Source organism: Myiozetetes cayanensis, unplaced genomic scaffold (genome assembly GCF_022539395.1).
Source record: "Myiozetetes cayanensis isolate MyiCay16 unplaced genomic scaffold, myiCay2020 scf2-11, whole genome shotgun sequence".
In the NCBI taxonomy this organism is placed as follows: Eukaryota; Metazoa; Chordata; class Aves; order Passeriformes; family Tyrannidae; genus Myiozetetes; species Myiozetetes cayanensis.
Window position 1 is genome coordinate 62988257 of NW_026087411.1, and position 24556 is coordinate 63012812.

Genomic DNA, 24556 nt, shown 5'->3' on the forward strand with positions numbered 1-24556 from the left:
CCATAAACTTTTCATATTTTATCACCCCTGTTCAGGAAGGAGGGAGAGTGATAAAGGAACTTTGTCGAACACCTGGCATCCAGCCAAGGTCAACTTACCACATATTATTACTTATTAATGTTCCTTAAAGAAAGAAAAACTTGTACATGAGTAAACATTCATATAGGTATATAATTTAAAGATACTGAGATAGCACCTGATGCTGAGATATCATGCACATAATTACCCTTCTGTTTCTACAAATTACGTTTAACATAATATTTAATCCCTTCATACAGAAAAGGAAGTCAGATAGGTACATATGCTTTCAAATTTTATTGGGAGATGGTACAGAAGAAAAAAGGGAGCAATCAAAAAGTAGTCCGGAAAACTGGTTTTTTACTATATTTCTTTTTTTTTTTTTTTGACAATATTTACAATTGCAAATACAGGAGTGCATTGGGACGCAAATGAAATAAAAATCAAAACTGGAAAACACCCCCACTGAGCTGTTTGCCAAATATAAGGTGCAGTCTAAGCTTTACAAATGCCAAAAATCATCTTCTGTTTAATTTTTATTCATATAATAAGAGAAATAAAACTAAGACAAGGAAAAGAAAATAAAACAGAGAAGATTACAGGAATTATAGCATGCAGCACATTTCCAATGAAGTAATCATACTTTTTATTGCTGGTAGTCTGGATGAAAAAGTGAGGTAAGACAGCAAAGCTACTACAATAATGTTTTTGCCAATGAAAAGAAAACCATAATGGTGGCTACCAATAATTTCCTTGAGTCACTTGGCAGGTTTCATGGACTGTAACTCTGGCAGTTGCAACAGAGATCCCATAAGCTAAGACTTTCAAAGCTGACAAAAAGGTAGCTGGATGTCCATTTTATATTTAAATTTTAGCAGATTTGAGTGACCAAAAAAAGGAGAAGCTTTCAAAAATTTGAGTCTTGTTTTCACAAAATTGGTCTGTTGAAAGCACACTTCCTTGAATTAAAAGACTTTGGAAACATGAAGGAACATCACTAACCTTCAATAAGCCCAGAAACAACACCACTCATCTGACAGCATACTTCCTAAGTACAACCGTACTTAGGAAGACTGTAGGTCATAAAGAAATACATTTAACTGTAAGGGGGTTTTTGTGGTGTTGGTGGTGGTTTGGTTTTTTTCTTGTCTGGCAGACAGCAGAAAGGTCATAACAACAGTAATCAGATGTGTAAGCAAGAAATAAACAACAACACCCTTTTTTCTCCCCCCACATTCAAAGAAAAATACAACTAAAGAGAAGGACAGTTAGGAAAAGAACTGCTCAGTTCTGTCTGTGGGATAGCAGAGATAGAATCACAGAATATCTCAAGTTGGAAGGGATCCATGAGAATCATGTAAAACATGGGACTATGGTCAGCAAAAACTCCAATCTGTGCAAAACATTGTCCAGGGACATTTAAAAGAGCACCCAGGAAAGATTACTCTAAAAAAATTAATCTCAATTCAAACATCACAGTATTTTCAGCAGTTCTGGAAACTGCTGTAAGGAGCTATTCAGAGAAATAAAACAGCCATAGAGGGATACTCAAAGGCACAAGACTACAGTCTGGCAGAGAGCGACAGTGCTCTGGACACTGCCACCAGCCCTCACACGTGGCATCCCACCTCTCAAGAGGACTCTCACACTCAGTCTGTGGCAGGCTATGCACTCACAGCACTGCTCTGCACAGAAGGTGCTAAGCTAAGAGCATGAACAATAAGAACAGCATTATGATAATTATCACACTGTCCAAATTAAAACTTAGTCCTGAAAAGTAAAGCATCAAGGGTTAAGGATTCAGATCCAGTTCCCACTGGTTGATGTCATGACTCTGGGTGAGTGACTACAACTATTTCTACTAGACTCTATACCACACTAAACAAATTCCCAGTACAGATCTGCTTTTAATACTATTTATGCCTCTTATAACTCCATCACAGAAAATGAGTTGAGTGCTCCAAAGAGCTGAGTCCATGTACATTTCTTCAGGGAACTCTTATTTTACATATAGGAAGCTCAGGCCTCTCAGATCTCTTTTTCCTTTCTCTGTCTTGTTCTTGGTTCAGACTGAAGAAGAGCTGGATAGATGCTCCCATTGCTCCTGGGCTGCTGGTGAGGGTACTCTCTCTTAAAATGGATGAGAAATGTAGGCTTCAGTACCTGTCTTCTCTAAAGGGCAAACAAATGGATGTTTTTTTCTTGTGTGTACAAAATAACAAGTCTCTTAATATATGAAAACTGGGCAGCAATACAGTTACCACTGCTCCTTCTCCAGACACACTGTGAAAAAAAGGATCAAACCTCATCTTGGGGATGAAAGAGCAATCTCAGTGTTTGGCTCAAGCACAGGTTTCAAGTGTGGATCCTAGCCCTGCATAGACACCTAATGTGTCACTTAAACCCAGCCAGGGGGAGAGTGCAACACCTTCCACACCCTCAGAATGACTACAGGAGTACTTCTGGCTGCTCTGAACACCCCATTCACAGCAGAGAAACCAAGCAACCAGCCTACATTTAGGACCTAAGGCAAGTCCATGGAATTCATCTAAACAGCTTTCACTATCTTGACTATTTCTTACCTTACCAAGTAGCTAAAGCAGCAAGATATCTAGTCTTCGGGTCTGAGTAGCAGCTAAGGTAAGTAAGGACAAGTAAGTAGATAAAAGCAAATTATGGGAAAATTATCTGGCCTAGACAATATCAATATGATACTAGAAAATTTTCAAGGGAGTTTAGTAAACACTTAAATTTTGATCAGATTCTTGGGGGGTGATTGATAAAGTCCAGGAAACTAAAACCAGCTATTTTTAAAGGAGTATATTCAGCAACTACAAAGTGTGTACTCTGCTTGACAAAAAGTGAAAAGAAAAACGTAAAAGGAAAATTATTTTATGTTTTTTTAAGCTAAGTGAGTGAAAAAGCAAAAGAAGAAAGAAGTAGAAGAAACTTGCAAATGACAACGTTGTCTTAGCCAAATACTCTCTCATGGTGGGTAGTCTTAAAACTAGCACGGTTGCCCAACTGTAATGCATTCTTCTTATTATTGTCTGTCTTGTTAGTGTGGGCTTTAAAAAGCAACATTTATACAATTTAGGAATAAAAGTGTCTTACACAGGGTCTTCATTTTATATTGATTGCTTTATCATAAAATCTGAGCTGAAATTTGAATTTTAGTAGACTTTCTAAATATACTCAATATAAATTACAGACTGCATTACAACTTTTATATTACTGGGCTAAGAATAATTTCAAATTTATTTACAAAATGAACTTTAAATCCATGTACTTGCTGATACATAAGCTGGAAGTTTATAGCACATAACCTAGAAATATGGGCTTTTTCCACCCTGGACTGATTTCTCTCTTAGATGAGTAAGCCATGGGCAATTGCAGTGAATAGAAATGCAGAGTATTTCTCCACCAAAATAAACATCAGTTCTGATGGCCAGCAATACTGGTTACTGGCATTGTAAAGCCATCTCTGTGTGCACGCAACAGCTTGCCCATCCCTCTACAAACCTCTCCTTCGCCTGGAGTGCAGTCCTAATGCCTCTAAGGAATGGCTGGAACCAACGCAAGCCCTGGTCACCAAGATCCAGTAGGAAATGCTCTCCATCTGCATTTGCTTCTGGAGATTATACCATCTCTGAAAAGCAGTTCTGTATTTCTGTGTTCCCAGAAGGGCCTAGTGTCTTGTAATCTTCACTCATTACCCAAGTTACTTTTTCTTTTCTTCTGCTCTCCTTCCTTTTTCTCCCAAATTAGCAGTCTAGCATTGATAATAATAGTAGGAAATGGCAGAATGAAGGACCTTTCCCATTTAACTCAATGATATAAATATAAAACATTTATCATTTACTCAGCTCGTAGGTCTGCTAAAGACAAATTCATCTGTGACACATGCAAGATAAATTCACATCTCTTTCTAATAGACTTCCATTAGTATCAGACTTATGATCCATTTGCCTAAAGTCTTCAGTACCACCCATGCAGCGTAGGAGATTATGATTCTATTCAATTCAATGGGAATCTATTTTAAAAACTCACAGCACACACATTCAGAGCTATGACTTCATTCAGGCATATTTGCTTAAGCTGCTGTCTTCTTTGTTGCAACACTGAGCTGAAAAAGGATATGTAATCCATTGCTTATATGCACCCTCTATTCAACATATTGTTTAAGACTCTGCCTGTGCCTAAGCTCCATCTACTACTAATCTTTTCCCCAGAAGACCAGTTTTCCAGCTCAAGCTGTAAAGGTATGTGAGTTTTTCTTTGAAAGTCCCCAATTCTATGATACATTCAGTGTCATCATGTATACGCTGTAGTACACCTGACACATCACTGCTTTAAATATGAATTCAATACCAAGTATGACATCTTTACATATCATTGAGACATAGATAAACACACATACATGTGTTTGTATACATACATCAAATAAATGTTTCCACTTTATATGCTTCCTTCAATCCCTTTATCTAATCTGAACCATAAATCGCTAAAAAAACCTGTTATTCATGTTATCCTTTTGGATTTCAGACCAGTATACAAAGAGGTTGGTCTAGGGGAAAATAAAATCTGAAAATAATTTCCCAAATTAAAAATCAGTCCCATTAATGATGTATTTTCTTTCTTTTCTCATCCCATCTATGTTACTACATCAGAGACCAGTTTTTATTTTCCTCCCTGCACTTCTTGAATTCAGTAAGCCTTACTGTCATTTAATTCACTTATTGTTAACAGATTTTCTTTCACTAAAGATGTATTTCCTCAAGCTGCACACTATTTTAGGGGAATATCTCTGCCTCTTTTTATCCTTTCATGCTCCAACAGAACCAATATTCCCTCCCATTTTTAGCCACAGCTACTTATGGGAATAAAGAAGACAGTCCAGTGAAATGCAGGTGGGTCTGTTTGTCACCAAACTGCTTCCTGACTAACTGCAACCAAGATTCATGAAGACTCAGAAACATATGAAAGAACCAGGAGTGATCTCATCCTGAAATATTTTGTGTCTATTAGTAGCTACTTAGTAGGCAACCCTCGCTGCTTATATAGCTTAGCTTATAGCTATGTAGGCAATATTCCTCATGGTAGCAGCAGAAGGTAAGCTAATACAACAAATATCAATAACTGCCACAAGCAGTGGCTCTATCTAACTTTTCTTCCTACCAAGACATTTCAAGGAAGTAAAACAACCAGGGTGCAAATAGTGAAAAGATATGAACAGTGACAAAGAGAAGGTATGAAAGAAAACCCCACTCACATACTCCATTAGTACCTGTCAGCTCTTGGAAAGCAGAGACTCAGTCACCATTATGAGGGTAAACAGTCCTTTTAAGGATGAAATTTATTAACTCTATTTTACAGCTTTCCCATTTACAATTATATCCATCTTATTACATCATTAGGCCTGAAGAAACAGCCTCTTTTTTTTTTTCTTGATGTATTGTGTAGATCCATAAGGAGATGATATAACTTAAGAAACCTGGTTATGGCAGAGCTTGTGCATGTGCATGTTAAGACGATGGGGCCTGACTTTTTCCAGTGGTGCCCAGCGACAGGACAAGGGGCAACAGGCACAAACTGAAATACAGGAAATTCCATCTGAACATGAAGACAAACTTCTTTACTTTTAGGGTGTCAGAGCACTGGAACAGAGGGCCCAGAAAGGCTGTGAAACCCCACCTGAATATGTTCCTGTGCAAGCTGCTCTAGTTGAGGCTGCTTTTAGCAGGGAGGTTGGACTAAATCATCTCCAGAGATTCCTTCTAATTCCAACCATGCTGTGAAACTGTGAAATACAGAAGGGGGTAAAGAGAAAGGGGAAAAGAAAGAAAAAAAAATTATCCATATTTTAACTTACTGTACACTTAGTACAAAGAAGTATACACTAGATGTGCATGAGAGCAGAAAAAAAGCACAGGTATTCTGTGTATTCTAGACACCTAATTTGGGACTTGATATTCTATACCAAGTTCACAGAGATACTGTTTTTTCAGAGCATGATTTAAGGCACCTAAGTTAAGTTTTTAAATGCTAACAAAGAGCAGTGAATTCCCCCCCTTAAAGACCCTGCCTGCCTGCATCATCTTGATAGGCAACCTAGACACGGAGGTACCTGGTGGGAATTTCTCTCACGTGCTCGCATGCATGGGAAAACAAGGCAGCAAATAAAGAAAGTGGTACAGAAAATGACACAGGTCTCCAATAAAGTACAGCAGAAATACTTACTTTAAGATTATACTAGCTGACTAGTGAAAGACTGTGATGACACACCCTTAAGAGAAATGAAGCACCTTGTATTACTTCTGCAATCACAGGGAGACCATAAGACACGAGAAGAAAGGTAGTGTAAAAGAAAAGAACTGTATGATATTTTTCAAATATGAGTGCTCGTTTGAAGGACTCCATAGATAATCTTCCCTAAGTGATTAACAAATGCCTACGAAAATGCTTCCCTTTCCAAGGCCAACATCGGTATGGTAACATCGCTCGCACTGTGGGGTATCCAGTAAAACCACTACAGTATAAAACATTCTTCTTTATGAAATTAGTAAGATAATAATGTTCAAGCAAGTGTTTATTTTCTTACAATGTAGGAACAATTAACAAAAGACAGAATTTTCTAGTGTATTTTTAATCAAGAATGAGAAGGGCCTAACGTTGCTGAAACATTCATGTGGAGATAGCGTGGAACGAAAATCTAGATAAAGTTACTTACAACAAGAAGTGCCAATCAGAAATATTTATGTAAATTTGTAAAACTACTTTTCAGCTCACCATCAGCTCCTGCTGAAACAATTATTGATCAATATTCTCTTAAGTATAACATCATCCTAGAGATTTATTTTCTTTATCCCTCACCTTAACCTAAGACCTGCTGAATTTCAATTAAAGTAAATAAATCATCTTTACTTTTTGACCTTTAAAAAAGATATTCTCTAAGCACATTTTATCTCTATCAAATTTGATGTTTTAAAGAGATTTGGATGGCTGGGTTTGTATACTGACCTTATACAAGTCCTAGGATCCCTAGGATGTTCCTCACAAACACGAGCTGATGGTTTACATGGAAACTCCTGGAAGATTAACCATTCCTACTGTCAGCAAGTATGCCTCAGCACACTCCTTAACAAATTTACATCTTCAAGATAAATAGGATAAAAGCTCTAAGTTACAACGACCCACTAAATAAGACTAGAGACAACCCAGTGCCAGTCTCAGGTCTATGCATGAGCAAAAGCCTTCTCCTCCACCTTCCTGCTGGATATTCTATCCTGGTGGGTAAGAAATTCACTGTGAAATAATTTAACGCTTTAGGAACATGGCCAACTCAGCAGCTATAGCTGTGTCAGGGTAAAAAGGATGCCATTATGGCTAGGTCCGCTGGACGCCACCATTCACAGCTTACATGGAGGACACTGAGTATGTCCTCATCAGAGCCCAGCCACAGCTGGGCACTACCAACACAGGAAGACAGCTATGAGAGCAGAAAAATATCTTGTCCTAAATTGTGCAGGTAGCCCTAGGGTGCACAGATTTTAGAACCATGTTCTCATGAAATCTGCAGAGGTTAAAATATGAGGTTTGCATCTTGTTATGACAGATGTATCTTCCAAACTACCTTAGAGAGGACTGTTCTAAAGTACTCCTCTGGCTCCTGCTGGTATCACCAGTTTTCACTTTTATAGAGATTTAAAGTATCTCAGACAATTAAAAAACAGTTCATCAAGTTTTTAAAGTTTGCTACTGACTGCAAGGCTATTCCATGTTTCTCTCTCAAACACCTCACTGGTTAGGCTGTGAGAGCAAATGAATGCCCCACCTCCCCAGCCATCTTTATTGAATAATTATTGAACATCCTGGGTTGGAAGGGACCCACAAGCATCATCAAAGTCCAACTCCTGGCCCTGCACTAGACTATCCCCAAGAGTCACATCATATGCCTGAGAGCGTTGAGCAAACACTTCTTGAACTCTGTCAGGCTTGGTGCTGCAATCACTTCCCTGAGGAGCCTGTTCCAGTTCCCAACCACTCTCTGTGTGAAAAGTCTTTTCCTAATATTTAACCTAAATCTCCCATGACACAACTTCAGGACACTCCCTCTGGTTCTGTTACTGGTCACCACAGAAAAGAGATCAGAGCTTGCTCCTTCACTTCCCCTGGTGAGGAAGCTGTAGACTGCCATGAGGTTTCCCTTAAGTCTGTTCTTCTTCAGACTGAACTAGATATGGTTTCCCATCTAGGCTCTTCAACATCTTCATTGCCCTCCTTTGGATGTTCTCTAAGAGCTTAATATCTTTTTTATATTGTGGTGAACAAAACTTCACACAATATTCAAGGTGAAGCCACACCAGTGCAGAGCAGAGTGGGATAATCCCCTCCCTCAACCGGCAGGTGATGCTTTGCCTGATGTCCCCCAGGACAGAGCTGGCCCTCCTGGCTGCCAGGGCACTGCTGACTCATATTCAACTTGCCATTGGCCAGAACCCTGAAGTCCCTTTTCGCAGGGCTGCTCTCCAGCATCTCCTTCCCCAGTTTGTACAAACATCGAAGGTTGCCCCATTCCAGGTGCAGAATCCAGCATTTGCCCTTGCTGAACTTCATATGATTGGTGATTGCCCAGTCCTCTAATTTGCCAATATCTCTCTGCAGGGCTCCCTGCCTTTGAGGGAGTCAACAGCTCCCCCCAATTTAGTATTGTCATAACTTGTGCTGAACATCACAGCAGCTGGAACCTTTAGTCAGAGACCTCAAACTGAAGGGCAGCAGGGAACTTACTATATGTTTTCTAATTCATATATAAACATACTAGCAGTTTGTCAAAAGTGAGCTATTTTTAAATGGTATAAGCATAAAATGAAATGTCAAATATTAACTGGTCAATCCATTCATCACTGTAGCTTTGTATCTTAAATTAGTAAGTAATCTATCTTGAACAGATGCTGTAGTTTTAAGATGGAATACTTTTCACCTTCCAAAAAAAGTCAGGGCTTGTCCTCACACAGAAATCTAATTAGTCACCCCAAGTACTGCAGAATTTCCAATTTACTCAAATTTTCAAAAGCAAACAAAACCCAGTAACAAGAGATAAATTTAACATGAACATAGAGCAATGGGTTAACATTCTCTAGGTCAGTCTGGGCTGCCCACCATGTAGGTCTGAGCTGAGAGAAGCAAGTGCTTCCAGATTTACACATGTAGCTCATTACAATAGCTAAAATGCCAAGAGGTGGTTCTTGAGAATATGTTCTTGGGCTTGCCATTGCCAATAAACCTTGTTGTTCACTGCAAATGATTTTGTCCAGCTGAGTTTACATTAGCTCTTAACAGCATTATGATGGCACTGTGCCACTTCTATATTCTCCTTTGTTCCAATTCAGTCAAGTTCTCAGCAGGACTGACAGCAGCCAAAGCACTGCTACAGCATCTGAGTAGTTTTGGAAAAATCTGCTGGTCACCCCTTTTTTCAATCCCGATGGACTTAGAGAAAGACTGAGGATTTTACATAAAATGCTTACAAATTGGAAGTACCTCCTGCATATCAAGCTTCCTCGTGGCTGCTCTAGGCTGATGGGACCTGAATACCTGGCCTCCTAGTGAAGACTCTCAGCATGCTCTGAAAGACTCAGATGTTGTGCATTTGGACACTGCCTTTCTTACTCACCTATCATGAAGGCCAAGTAATAATTGCTGGAAGTCCAAAACCTCCTTACAGGTACTGAACTCCAAACAAGTTGATCTGAATAGTTCCAGATCCATCACTGTTTCATTCACGGTTTTATACCTAAGTTAATTAACTGAAACCAAGAGAGCTCCAGCATCCCCCTCGGTGTAATGCAGAGGAGGGTTACACTCATAACTTCTATTATCATCAGTGGTAGTTATGTATTTGTGCTGGGCAGAGAGGAGCAGCTGTCCTCTAATAAAGCACTAGTCATGACAAATATTATACTGACCCACATAATTGTCCTTATAAGCACACCACAAAGCAAGAATGATTGCAAATGCCAGGAACCAGGAAAAAAACCCCAGCATTCTCCCCTCTCTTTTTTTTTTAATTTCAATTCGCAAAGAACTGCACATTTCTGCAGTAAATAGAGCTTACTAAACCAGCTGCCTTTTGTTATTGTCCTTATGCCGATCTGTGATATTATACAACAGATACCACTTCATCAGTGTCCATAAATAACTTTTATTATGCATAGAAAAAGCACAGTTTAGCACAATGCAGAACAGACCTTTCTTCCAGTTGTTGAGGCCAATAACTTCTCTTCCCTACCTGCCATTATGACCCTACCTCTGGGTGATGGTTTTCATTTACAAAAAAAGAAAGAAAAAACCAAAAAGAGACTGTACCAGACAGTAGCCCCTCTAAATAGTCTGAGAGGTTGCCAAGACCAAAAATAGGTATTATTAGGGACACTGCTGAATACTACATCCAGTTCCAGTTTGTTGTGGTTTTTCCTCTGTAAGTACCAAATTTACTGCCAGCTCCACACTCAGGAAAGCCAGTGTGATAAAATCCAAGACAATGAACTCTGTTTTCAGGATACGCTGAAGCCCATATCTTATGTTAACACTACCAGTGCCATCATCTGGCTTGTTACCAAGTTGCTGTCACTGGCTGTGAGCGCTGCAAGTGTCAAAGAAAATAAAAGCTAAGTGGCCTCAAGGGCACAGAATGGGCATGAACAAGAACTTAAAAATAAATTAAAAAAGGCAAAAATAACATCTAAATTCTATTTTTCTTTTTTTTTTTTTGACAAACCTCTCACTGTTTTGCACTCCTTTAGTGCTAATGTCTGTTTTACTGCTATTTGTTCTGCCAATTTGAACAATGATGTAATGACATAGATGCCTGATAGTCATGTGGTACTCACAGCACCTTTGTCACTGGTGGCTCAAGAGCACAATGAACAGTATCTTGAATTTAATGTATTTGTGGCTTTGTGAAGGCAGCAACTACACACAACGGGTTTTTTCCTCCTTTTGTTTCTGTGCTCTGTAATAGAGCACCCTGCCACCACAAAGACTGCGACCAGAGTATAATGAAAAATGCTAAGCCATTGTTGGTCATGGCAAAAATTTGCAAACTTTACATTTTGTTTAATTATTGAAGAATAGCTTTTCAAAGAGACATGCATTGTTCTAAAGAGACATTGTAGCATCTATCTTCCTCTTCTCACAAAAGCTTTTCATCTTCAAATGAGAAGAATACACTTGTTGAGGGCCAATTAGTAGTCTGTCTATGAAAAAGTTTAAAGGAATTTTTAATTAGTAAATTGACCCATACTATGAGTCATCAGGAAAGGAATGACATCATTTCCTAAGACAGTTAAGTTTTCTTACACAAATATTAGCAAGTACCTTAGACTGAAGACCCTTTATCTCTTTATACTATCTTGTTCTTGTACACCAATTTAATTCACTACTGTAGCATCACTCAGAGAGACAGTAAATGCTATTCAAGGTGAACAGGGGCAGGCCTCTGACCCTTGTTCTAGGCCTCTAGCATGACTTCCATTCGTCCAGAAAAAATGTTATGTATCAGTCAATTATGTTCTGCCTGAATTCTAAAGAAAAGAGTTTGACAGTCTATCTTCTCCTCTTTAGTACAGACGTATCACTGAAAATAAGTAGGCTTAACTATATAATGAGGTAAATAAAGGTGCATGCAGAATAGAGGTTGGAGTTGCATTCCCAACTCAAAGATTCCTATATCATCAACAGAAGGAGGCAGCCACTTCCAGAAGGTGGTTCAGAGACTATTAATTACATGCTTAAATGAAATAGCATGAATCTCTCTCCCACCATCTGCAAATGGTCCTGCATTTTTGCCTTCTGAAAGGTGACATGACATCTAAACACGACAGGCATCACCATTTCAGCATGCCTCTTAGAAATAATAGAATTAACCTCATATGCTGCTTTCTGTACAAAACTCCACTAATGAGAATTCCTTCATAAAAAAAGCAGGGTGATGAGGAAAGCAGAACTCAATCTGTTACAGTATGAATATAGAATATGACAGACTTTTCCTATTCCCATTCACATAACTGGTAAGTTGCCAGTTACATGTAACTGGGGACTTGCCACTAGAGATGCTGCCTAACATCCCAACTGCAAGAAAACAGGAAGAACACCTCTCCACCCCCCACTGCCCCAAACTCCAATATTAGAAAGCTATTACTTTGAACAGCACAGGAAAATCTGAGATTCATTTATGTCATGTAAGGGGTATTTTTATTGCTTTTAGCAATCAGTATAATAATGAGCATTTCCTATATACATCACATCGTTACGTAGGAAACAGAGCAGCAGGTTTGTCTATAAAAGGTAAATCTGAGCCTCAAATGAAAGATATTTTCAAGGTATCCAGATACATGTAAACATTTAATTGGGAATCAGCACATAGCTAAACTGATAAACATTGCTCATAAGTTATGTATGAATTAAAATCAAGTTTTTATTAAAAATGCATAAGTATGATCTGTGATGAATAGAACCATTAGCTATGCATGTTTACTTTTTAGTGAACAGAGATATCTGTAATTTTTCTTCTAAATGTCATTTCTATCAGAGGGTTATACACTGACAAAATCCTTAAACAATTCTCAGATGTTATGCAGCTGGTATAGGTACAGCTGGAGGGGGGGCACAAAATGTTTATTTGCCACAGGGACAAGAAAATGTAATTTCAACTATTGTGTCTGTTCTACTTTACAAGTCAGGTAGCACCCAACAGTCCCTCACTTTCAGTCACCATGATAAAAAAATAAATGAGGATTAACCTGGATGATAATAAACTACATGATTCTTTGAAGTTATTGTATTTTTAGCACATTATTTACAGTGTTCCCTGTCTTCCTCACTCCTGTTGGAAGCTAGAGAAATCATCCAAACCCCACAGTGAGAATAAATTGGTTTCATCCTTGTGATTTTAGTGTCACATTTTTACAGGATCTTAAGGGATTATGGACAAAAGCTGACATTGTTCTGGTGAAAGCACACTCCTTAGTTTCCCTTGACAGACAATGAAGACACAAATACTTTTCCAAAACAGCATTTCTCAAAATGTAGACAACACATGTTCTTAAAATCAAAAGGTCCTCGGTAAAATAACTAGTGAAAACGCAAGAGGGAGGAAAATCTAAATAATAAACACTGTGGGTGGCAAGACATCTCATAAGAGGGGTCTATGATTTTTGTTCTTTTTCCTACTCCTAGAAAGCCTACTTTAGCTGAAGGACCACTTTACTTAGGACACCACTAATGGTCAGTTAAGGGCAAGAAACAACATTAGGTACTCTGATCTATCCCCTTAAGGAGTCCCTCTTCTGACCACTTAGAAGGCTAGACAGATTTTTCTGATTTAGTCAGATCGCCAATACTCTTTTCTCCATCCAAATCTGAAAACACCCACTATTGTTATACTGTACAAAATGTCACTTAAATTCAGAATATTAAGTAAATTCTGCAGAAATTCAAGATTTCTGACATACCTTTTGTAAAACACCATTGGGAGTAGTTGTGTCTTTTGGCATTTTACATCCGGATTAATCTCTTGAGCTCTCTGGAACCATGGGACCAAAAAGGCAGTTTGGAGTGTATTGGGGTACACAAATCAGTTCACTGACATCAGCCTCCAGAGCAAACACTGGTTGAATGTCTCTAGTCCCTAAGCCCAGGGAAGTTTCTAAAAACTTTGTACTAACTGAAACTGGATGTTGACATCTGTGTCATCAAATGCACCATAACATTGAGAAGACCCCATATGGATTTAGATTCTTTCCTGGAACAAGTCACCAAGTACTTGTTTACAAATCTTATCTCCTGCACTTTGCACTGTGTACATTCTCACGGCTCAGTCTAGGACAGAAAAGCCACCACCATCAAAATATTACATTTCTGTTTTGAACCACAGAACCTGTTCCTTTCTGTTGACTACAGAATGAGATATTTACCTCCACTGACTACAGACTGACTACAGAGAGCTTTTAGTATATCTGTAAAATGCTTATTTCATGCTTTTTGTAAAGCAACAGAAAAAAAAAGAAAAAAACAAGAACATAACACCCTGCACTCATCATTCAAGGTGCTAGCTCAAATCTCTGTCAATATGAAATTAATTCCTACCGTCAAAGATTCTATTCATGGCTATACAAGAAGAGTATCTTTGCTAGATATTCTAGGTGCTTATATTCAGATAGTTTATTCAACTTCTCTCAATCTATTTCAACCTTTCATTCCTACCAAACACCGCATGTGTACCTGAATCTTGAGTTGGCTTACTGAACTCTAAAGGAGTTCAGCTTCCAAAAGCAGTGAATTAAACCAGTCATTCAAATAGTCAGAAATCTTTTATGCCTGTAACTTAAAACAACATGCTCTGCTTTGGTTGAAGTGCATGATGGTTACTCACGATTATTATATATTCACACTTCTATGAAAAATAATACTGTACTATTCATAGTGAATGTCAAGTACTAAATCTAAATGATATAATGGACCGATACCTTGGACATTCATTTTTTTTGTATTCATCACCATTTTTGACCTCAAGTTATAAGGGGTAAAAAACAAACAAACAAACAAACAAAGGGTTTGGTAATGAATCACTGAGATTTTATCTCAAAACCAGAATTTTTTTTAAAAGTGTTTATTTTTCTACCAGGGTCTCACAAACCAAAAAAGGTTGCTACATATTTTTTCACAACAAGAGAAGATGTTGGCTCTCTGAATTCATTATCAAGTTCCTGTTTTATATATTTCCAGCAACACCTCAAAATCTATTCCTTATTGTTATACAGTAGCTCTCAAACACACATCTGCTGAAAGTCTGCTATTCACAGGACTGTTTCCTTTTCACTGTTAGTAGGATCACATGCTTTTGGATACAATGAAACTAACACTTTCACTTTTCTATTAAATTTGAAACAAAGCAAGAAACAGAACATTAAGGAAGGCAGGCACAAAGTTGTTGACATAGTCACAATTTCAAAGGCAGCACTTAAATATAAGTGCTATCCAAAACACAGAAACCAGTTCTTTCTACTTTTTTGCAGATTGAAAAAAACTACAGATACACAGGCTAAGCGCAGCAACAACATCACTTTCCATTCCACATGAAAAGCCTATGTTTTTAATTCCCCTTTTGATAGCAGAAAATGTAGGAACATGTACATGTCATCAGAATTTTCCATCACAGACACTTGCCTCCTAAAGCTGCTATTGAAAACCATTGGCGGCAGTGACAATGGAACACAATTAAAATACATATGCAAAAAGAAAAGAAACTCTCACTAAAACCCAGCAATTAAAAGCAAACCCCAAAAATTTCACTACTGCTTCTCTGTACACAAAAATGGAAAAAAGCCAGACACACTAAGTCCACTGGTTATGTGGTGTGGCGTGCTATAGGAAAGTACCCATATGACATGCATGGTGTACAACCCTACATCAACAAAATATGTTCTTCACTGCATAATGCTTCAGGGTAGCTAATCCCAGGGAGTATCTGCTGTGAATGCCTTTGCTTTGCATTCAGTGGGACCTGAGCTCTAATCCAGCAAACTTCACTCTCTGAAAGTTCACAGACAATTCAACATGCAAACTGTTAAAACATGAGGTTTTCCCCAGTAACGGATATTCATGGTATTAAACCAAGCTAAACCTGTGCTATAGACTAGAACTTCTGATGATCACCACTCCTGAACTGTGTGAACAACAAGAAGAATGTTTACTATTCATGTTTAAAAAACAGCAAACCAAAACTTTACAGGACTGGTCACTATGATAGACTTTTTCTCTGTAGCTCTGTTCTCTGTAGTTAAGTGTACCAATGTTTAATGATGCAAGTGAGAATTGGAAAAGAATAAGACACTCTTCAGTCATATATCAAGTGTGCAATATAGATTATGGGCATCTGTCATGACATCCGTTGTCACAGAAGACATATGATAGAAAGTGCTTCCCGGTTTTTATGTAATTCATTTCCTAGGTTTGAGTGGTTCCACCACTTTACCTGCTCAGATCACATAGGTATCTTCACATCCAACAGGCAATTAATACATGTTGTTTATGGACATTTGTATCACAGTTAAGTACAGAAATTCCTTCAGTTGATACAGGTTTTGAAACAAAGTATTTGAACTTTCTCTTAATCAGCATTGTTCATTTGAGTAAAAGCACAGAACAAGGATATTCTATACAAGTCCTTGGCATTTTGATAATTTTTTTCATTTGCTCAAAGCAAAAAAAAAAAAAAAAAAGCTTGGGCCTATGTTAGCAAAAGCAACCAAATATGGGTGTCTTTTCCATTCTTTTTGGCCAATATGACAGACTTGGACAGTGGCTTCAGCCAGAACTGTAACAGGATGATTTAACGAAGCAACACCACCAGGTCATGTGCAAGTGCGCTTATGGTCCCAACTGTGAGCTGTCAGTAAGGGAAAGGAGAGACTGCAAATGCCACACATTGGTGTCTGCAAAAGACACCTTTTTTCAAAAACTGAGGATGTGTCCATTATAATAAATGTTTGGTTTAGAGCATCAGATTGAGTGCCCCAGAATCACAAATTGACTTTTTGGATATAAGTACCTTGTTTATCAATTTTAAATAGTTTTTAATACTTAGTTGGAATATACGAGTTACAATTTACTTAAAATTAAAAAAATAAATAAATAAATAGAAAGAACAGGTAAAATTAATTATATAAATATACAAAATAATTACATAATTAACAAATAATTATATAAAAAAAATTAGTAAATTAAGACGGAAACAGAAAGGGGAGTGTAAGGCTGAATTATCTGTCATCTAATCAGCCTCAGGAGTATGGCAATCTTTGCCTGATGGATAGAAACAATAAGGCAATCATTACTGGAGACTTTCCTTTTTAAATGTTGTCCTTTTGCATCACTGCACTTGGGAGTAGACCTTCTAAGCTGAAAACACGCAGTACTTTTTACTGTTTTGCCATGCTCCAACTTTTCCCAAGCAGCAACAGTAGACAGGGAAAAAGTTAAAAATTGGTTTCTGTGAGGTTCTTGAAGACTTCCAGAAAGCACAATAATCTTGGCAGTTTTCACCTTTGCTGCTCTTGGTATTAAAAAGACTAGGCAACAAGATATTAGTGTTACTGATGTAAGCTATTAATAGAAAAGGAGACACCCAAAAATAAAGAGGTTTAAAGGACAAAATACAACAGCAGAGAATTCTCTCCTTGTAACCAGGATAGTTAACACACAACAAAAACCACCAGAGCACCTATGCCTGGAATTCTCTTCAGAAGGAAAAAGGACAAAATAGAACAAAATTAGTACCTTAAAAAAAATGAAAACATATTTTGAGATAATTACTTTTGCATACAGAAGGCAATGCCTTGTTTCTGACATGAACGAAATTAGCTCTTACTTGCTGTTAATTCTTTTCATTGGCTACAAAAGCAGAAGAAAATGAGCTGTCAAAGATTGTTTTCCATAGTGCAAATGAGAGCACAAACCGGAAGGTATATGTATGTTAATAAGCAGAGAGCAATGATCAGTATGCCCTTGAGAGCAGAAGCATTCCTTGAGGTTTCTGATAACCTGATGGTACAGTATGTTGCCTTAACTATAAGCACTAAAAATGCATTTATGAAAAAAATTCTGCTTCTGCAGGATCTCTCAAACTAATAGAGCTCTAATCCTGCACCAGTACTTGAAACAACCACATTTTCTGTCCATTTTCGACATCTACATCACTTATATATATATAACAGGCAACAGTTTCTCTAATGAACTGCAGAATTCCACAGTATTATTTATTGTGCAGTGCCTACAAAAATGAATTAGATCCCCACACCCCAGCTTTGCAGTATTTGAATATATTTACATTAAAAAAAACCCACTTTCTAACAACTTTTTTTCCTCAAACAAAAGTATACTCTCTACTCAAATATGACCATTTTAAAATTGAATATCACATAATCTTCACATTATAACTTTTATGCACTTTTTTAAAGTATGGTTATCATTGTAGAAATGCTTCCCACACCCATCTCCTCAGGTCAGATAACTTCTAGATCCTTTGTTTTTGAATATGCATCTGCATTAATGTGGCTGCTAATTCTAGGATGAATCTCGACAGCATTTGTTCCTTTAAGTAGTCTTCACCTCGAAAAGTGGTGACAACCGATTAATCACCCATGGGCCTACTAAGCGGAGTTAAATCTTGACTTAAAACTCATGATCTATTCCCATGTGATGGTATATGGTACATGAAGGCATATGACACGTGATTTTAATAAAGTGCATATTTTTTTTTTCCATTGTCATCTCCTTTTTCTCATGTAAATGATTATTCCTGCTTTTAACCTATCTAAATGTCATTACATAGGCCAAGTGTGATTCAGAGGTTTGCACTGCTGCTAACACATCCTTTTCTTGCTCAACAAAAATAATGAAGTTTGCTTTCAGTTTATGATTCTGTTAAAAGTTTGCTTTAGCTACTCCAGAAAACAGCATTTATTTTTAAAAATTATATTTATTTGACCTTTTATTTTAGAAGCACTTGTAGAAAGCTTCCAGCAATGCTACAATTGTACATTAGCTTACCTGTTCATCCACCTGCTGATACATTCCTACAGGGCATTTCTGTTGATGTTTTTACTATGAGTTCTGCATGTATTTTTGTCAACATGAATTAGCAAATATTTTCCTTCATAGACTTTCAAAACAGTAACAATTTAACATCTTAGCACATTCTATAGTCATCATAACCTCCTGGTTGTTGAATGAATTAAAAAAAAAAAGCAAAAGTCAATCTCCTGTCTTTAAGACATACAATTTAAACCATTTCTTGTTCCTTTTGCAGTAAAAAAAAAAAAAAAAAAAAAAAGTATGCCTCCAAAACTTAAATGGATTTGAAGAACTTCAGTCATTAATTTTATATTTCCAAATTGCTGGAAAAGGTTACATTCCTACCATTCCACTCAAGATTCACTACTACTATTCAAGATTCTTTTTTTAGACTATGTGCATGAATAAATCACTTCTGATAAGATGCAACCAGTTACAAAGAATTAGATAAGTTAGGTGAAAAACAGCATATAGAAATAAAATGTTTTCCAGAATACAAAAGGATTAGGGGTCGATGACAACTGATAAAAAGACCATAGGCATTTTGAATTTCTGATCTGCTAAGACATCTTTCTTTCCTATGTACTCTTTTACTGATTTTGGTCCCTGAAATCTATTGGGTGTTTTCCTCTGTATCTGTCTGCAGGAAAGGAATTGGCAACAATGCTGGTTGCTATTTATATTGACTTACACTTTCTCAGCAAAACTATTCAGTAAGAGGTAGAGAGATGAAGTAACAAGAAATATTTCATTTCTGTTATGAGGTTAACTGCTTAACAAAGGTACTTCCAGCACCTGTTCTGTCACCACATCAACATTTGGTCTAATGAAAATAAGAAATGGGACACATTCAACTGACAGGTCTTTATCTGTGCATCACTGCACCGAAATCCATAGGAACTCTATATATCATGTATCTGATTTCACAACAATAAAATAATCCACACATACATTACAGGAAGGGACATTAGTTTCTTAACTTTAAACCCCGTCTCTTTGAAAGTGCCACAATACAGTTGCACAGACTAACCATCCTGCTAAGCAGATCTATTTTTATTTTTAGGTAGCTTCTTTGTTATCGTATCACAGTGCCTACTTTTTAAACTGAGTCTAGTTTCGCTGGTAGCTGAGCTTACGAGTGCTGCCACATGTCTCCTCCAAAGGTAAATATAAATACATAATTGTTTTAGTTCTGTAGCAGCATATTGATACAATGTTAACATACACTGGACAATAAGTCTGAAAGGGGAAAAAAAAAAAAAAAAAGGAAAAGATACACATCTGCAGAAGAGCTCAGGCGTGATAACTTCACACAGACACACACCTGTATGGCAAACTGTTTACAAGCTGCGCATCACCCCTGACACGGCCGCGTCCCTGCCTTACATAGGGCCAGCCAAAGGCAACCAGGTACCAACTTGAATCAGCGCTTGGGAGAACTGCCCGAGTTTATTAACTCCGCCGTGAGCCCACCGCAGCCTCCCTGGCAGAGCCTCCGCCAAACTACCTGTAACACAGCCCCTTTTTCCCACCGTGCCGCCTCACGCGGACACCCACGCCAGCCCACGCGTCCCCTCCTCGCCCAAAGCGCGGGTGCTGCCCTGCCCCCCCTCCCCTTCCACCGCTCCCGGGGCTCCTGCTCCGGGCAGCGGGGGAGCTGCCCCACCACCACCCTCCTCCTCCTCTCCCTTCCTCCCGCCCGCCTGCCTGCCTGCCTGCCTTCCCCCGCTCTCCTCCGCGGGCCGCCCCCAGCGCCACTCACCAGCTGCGCGCCGCACACGGCCACCAGCGTGCACCGGCCACTGCAATAGCCCATGGCTCCCGGCACCCCGCGCCGCCGTCCCGCGCCGCGCCCACTCAGGCGGCGGGAGAGCACCGCCCGGCCGCCGCCCGGCTCCCGCCTGCCGCCGGCGCGCCCCAGCCCGGGACCCGCATGGGGCGCGCCCGCCGCCCGCCCTACCTGCGGCCGCAGCGCCCGCCGCCTCGGCGGTCGGCGGCAGCGGGGCCGGCCGCCCCCGCGGAAGGCGGCAGCGCCGGGGGGAGGGCGGCGGCAGGTGCCTGCAGGAGCAGCCGCGCTCTGCCGCGCAACCCCAGAGGCATCTGGGCTTCAAAGTTTGCCCCCTCAACTCCGCTCGCAAACCATCCGGGCTCGCAGCCGTCTGCGGCGGGGGGAGGCGGGGGAGAGGAGGGAGAGGAGGGAGGGAGGGACGGGGAGGCGAGGCGAGGCGAGGCAGGCGGCGGCGCCGAGCTGGGTTCACGCTCGTAGAGCGGCTTCCCTTCTGCCCACGGCACAGCCGCCTCCCCGCCCGCCTTCCTCCTCCTCCTCCTCCTTCTCCCGGTAGGGCTCAGGCAGCCCCAGCCGTGGGAGCCCCTCGCCTGGGGGCTCCCCCGCGGGAGGGCGCGGAGGGGAGGCGCAACCGCGGGAGCAGCCTCCGCTTTGTCTGCGCGGGCGCGGCGAGCGCGGCTGCCCCTTCGCGGGCGCCTTTGTGTCGGCGGGACACCACTCCGCGCCCACCCCTCCCGGGCTCCCCCGCACCGCACGGCGCCCGCCGCCACCCAGGAGCAGTCCCCCGGGCGGGTGGGCGGCAGGCCCGCGGGGCACAGCGCTGCATGGCGCGGCCTGGCCCGCGCTCACGGCCGGCCAGCGCAGGGCAGGGGAGCGGAGCGGAGCGCGGCGCGGACGCGGAGCGCGGCCGGCGCGGCCGCAGCCCCGCGGTGGGACGCGCTGCTGCCGCCTGGCGAGCTGCGGCTGTCGGTGCAGGGGGAAGCCGCCCCAGCCCGCTCTTCGTCCGCGGCTGCTGCTGCTGCCGCCGGCACCGGGGAGAGCTCCCCGGGACCGCCGGGGACACGCCGGCCCCCGCTTGCCCTCTGCAGCCGCGTCCGTCCCACTCTGATCAGAGGTCACAGGCGGAGACCGATCAGAGGAGCCTGTCGGGGAGGACTGGGAGGGCTCCGGGGCAGAGGCCAGGAGCTGCAGGATAAGGATAGGAAAAGAAGGACAAGAGTAGTCCATTTAGCATTTAGACAAAATATCAGTTGGTTTTGTGGTAACTGGTTCTGCCCTCCAACGTAATGAGGAACGTTTGGACTTAGTGACTTGGTCTAGTGTTACTCTGCTATTAAAAGCATCCAGAATACATCAAATTGATGGGAAATTGTATGTCAAGATCTGGTGTCAATCACACTTGCTGTGTCATCAGCAACCACCTTGACATTGCATTTGGACCTGGTCACTCTTTTGCTGAGGTGCCCACTAACAAAGGTAGTTTTATCAGTGACATCAACAGTTATGAACTGAAGGAATGTCACTGGGTTTTCTGAGCACGTGTGGATGTTTGTTTGCAGCACAAATATTCTGTGAAACTGGAAGCTTAGAACTCCATGTAGTTTGTCTCTCACTTGCTAAGTGAGTTTGTCAAAATAGTTGGCAAGCTGTCAAATGATCGGTTATGACTCCTAAAATTCTCATAAGGGGAGCAAAACACACACAAAGGTGACAGTATTTTTCCTCAGCTCCATAATGACATCCTTCTGATTGTCAACCTCTGTGTTATCAAAAATAGCATTTTAGCTTCTAATTGAAATCATCTCTATGGCCCCCTATTACCAAAAATTCAGCCACATGAACCCATGACACTAGGCAGATCACTGGTCGTGAGGAGTACCAAACACAGTGAACATATTCACTTTAGGATCTAAGGAGGCAACTGCTAGGGAGAGCTGTATCTGAGAACAAATAAAACTATGGAGCTGCTGAGGCTCAGAGAGTGGAGACATCCAGCAGCTGGCAGTGAATAGCTCAGGTACCTCTGGACTCAAACAGTCTTTTTTGACTTCTTCAGCATGCCATTCATGCATTTATAGGATTATAGAATGGGTAAAGTTGGAAGGGACTACACTGTGTCACTTGGTCCAACCTCACTGCTCAAGCAGGGCCATCCCAAAATACATGGCACAGAATTGCATCCACATGGTTCTGGAATATCTCCAGAGAGGGAGAATCCACAACCTCTCGGGCAGTCTGTTCTAGTGTGCAGTCACCTGCACAGTAAAGAAGTTCTTCCTCATGTTCAAGTGGAACTTTCTGTGTATCAGTTTCTGCCCATTACCTCTAATCGTATTGTTTGGCACCACCACCAAGAAGAGCCTGGCTTCATCCTCTTGACACCCTGCCTTCTGATGCTCATATACATTGATGAAGTCCCCTCTCAGTCACCTCCTCTCGAGACTGAGTAGGCTGAACTCCCTCAGCCTTTCCTCTTAAGAGAGATACTCCAGTCCCTTAATCATGTTTGTAGCCCTCCTCTGGGCCCACTCAAGGAGTTCCATGTCTCTCTTGTACTGAAGAGTCCAGAACTGGACACAACACTTCAGATGTGGCCTCACTAGGGCTGAGTAGAGGAACAGGATCATCTCCCTCAACCTGCTGGAAATGCTCTTCTAAATGCAGCCCATGATGCCACTGGCCTTCTTGGCCACGAGGACACACTGCTGGCTCATGGACAGCTTGTTGATCATCAAGGACCCCCAGGTCCTTCTCAACAGGGCTGCTTTCCAGCAGGTCAACCCCCAGCCTGTACTGGTGCATTTTACAGAGGAAACATTGGTGTATTAACTGGTATTGTGGTTGTTTGAACTTTAGATTTGAACTAGACAAGATGGAGCGGGAGACTCTGCAGTTGCTGTGTAATTACTTCTGTCTCATCTCAGGCATGTTAGCCTTTGTGTACTGATCTCTTCCAGTATAGTGAACACTGAGGAGACAGAGTGGTCAAAAAAAATTACAGCAATTGTCTCCTGTGAAAACTGGTAGTAGCAAGAACAGTGTATCTCATTATCTGAGACTGGGAGCTGGGAAGCTAACAGAAGGGGCAGCTTGTGCTGAGAGGAAGCTAACACTAGTTCCCTCTGTGTGCACATAACTGATCTGATTGTTTTTACTGTGGGAGGTTTCCTAAGGAAAATGTGAGCAATAATGATAGTCTGAAAGGAGGATCTCCATGGACTCCTATAGCTCCCCAAAGCTCCCCAATGCTTTTCTTTTCTCAGCACTTTCCCCTATAGCTTTGAACTGTAGTAAGAATCTCTACTTCTTTGCCTTCTCCTGAGTACCTTCAAAGTAATCGTGTCCCTTTCTGTCACTATTATACAGTTTCCCATGGCCAGTGGCTTATCTGTCCACACAAACTGCCTTTCTTCATGTCACTTTTGTCTGTTTAACCTCTTCTTCTTTTGGGCTTCTTTGAGTTGTCTGTGTCCCGTTTTTTTTCAGAATCAGTTGGTAGCCTTTTTTACTCTGTCCTACAATACCAATTGTACAGGTATGGACTGTATTTTGCCCTGTCTTTGCTATTGGCCACAGCTTGTTGGAAACATCACTCGAGAGCAGAATGAGGCCTCAGCAGAGGCAGATGAAGTCAAAGAAGTCAATTGTATGAATTGCTCTGTTCCCTGGCCTTTTTATGAGCTCTGGTGCTACCTCTGTTGCTGTTTCCCTTTGCTGATGTTCTAGTCTTTCTACCTTTCCAAGCATGAACCTTCCCAAAAGCTGAGATTTAAAGTGCAAGATGTTCCTCCAGCTCTGTTAATCTTTTTGAAAATAGTCACACTTACATTCTCTGTGAGGTTCTCCAGCCATAACCCGCCACTGAGGTGTCAAAGAGGATTCCTCCTCCCTGTAGCCAACACTCACCACTGTTAGGCTTGCTGTGGGCTTGCCTTTGCTTGCTTTGTGTAATTAGGAAAGCTACAAATTATATATTGGGAGAGAAGAAATGTTGTGTTATGACTATCTAGAAGTATCCAGAGTAAGGTTGAGTTGAAGCTCTGAATCCTTATTAGACTGCTCTCAGAGCAGTGAGCCACAGGATTCAGCTCTCATTGTGTCAAATGCTCAGGGCCTTTT

At 40.8% G+C, this 24556-nt stretch overlaps 1 protein-coding gene across 3 annotated transcripts in view; it reads right to left on the minus strand.

The window, feature by feature from the left end:
- Nucleotides 1-20568, minus strand: part of NKAIN2 (sodium/potassium transporting ATPase interacting 2) — a 537578-nt gene extending 517010 nt beyond the window's left edge. For all 3 annotated transcript variants that reach the window (XR_007628910.1, XR_007628909.1, XM_050315311.1), the window contains exon 1: nt 20414-20568. Coding sequence is in view for 1 of the 3 variants with exons in the window: in XM_050315311.1 (XP_050171268.1) it covers nt 20414-20467 (54 nt within the window). In the remaining 2 variants the exon portion in view is untranslated. The remainder of the gene's footprint in view (nt 1-20413) is intronic.
- Nucleotides 20569-24556: the final 3988 nt, after the last annotated feature.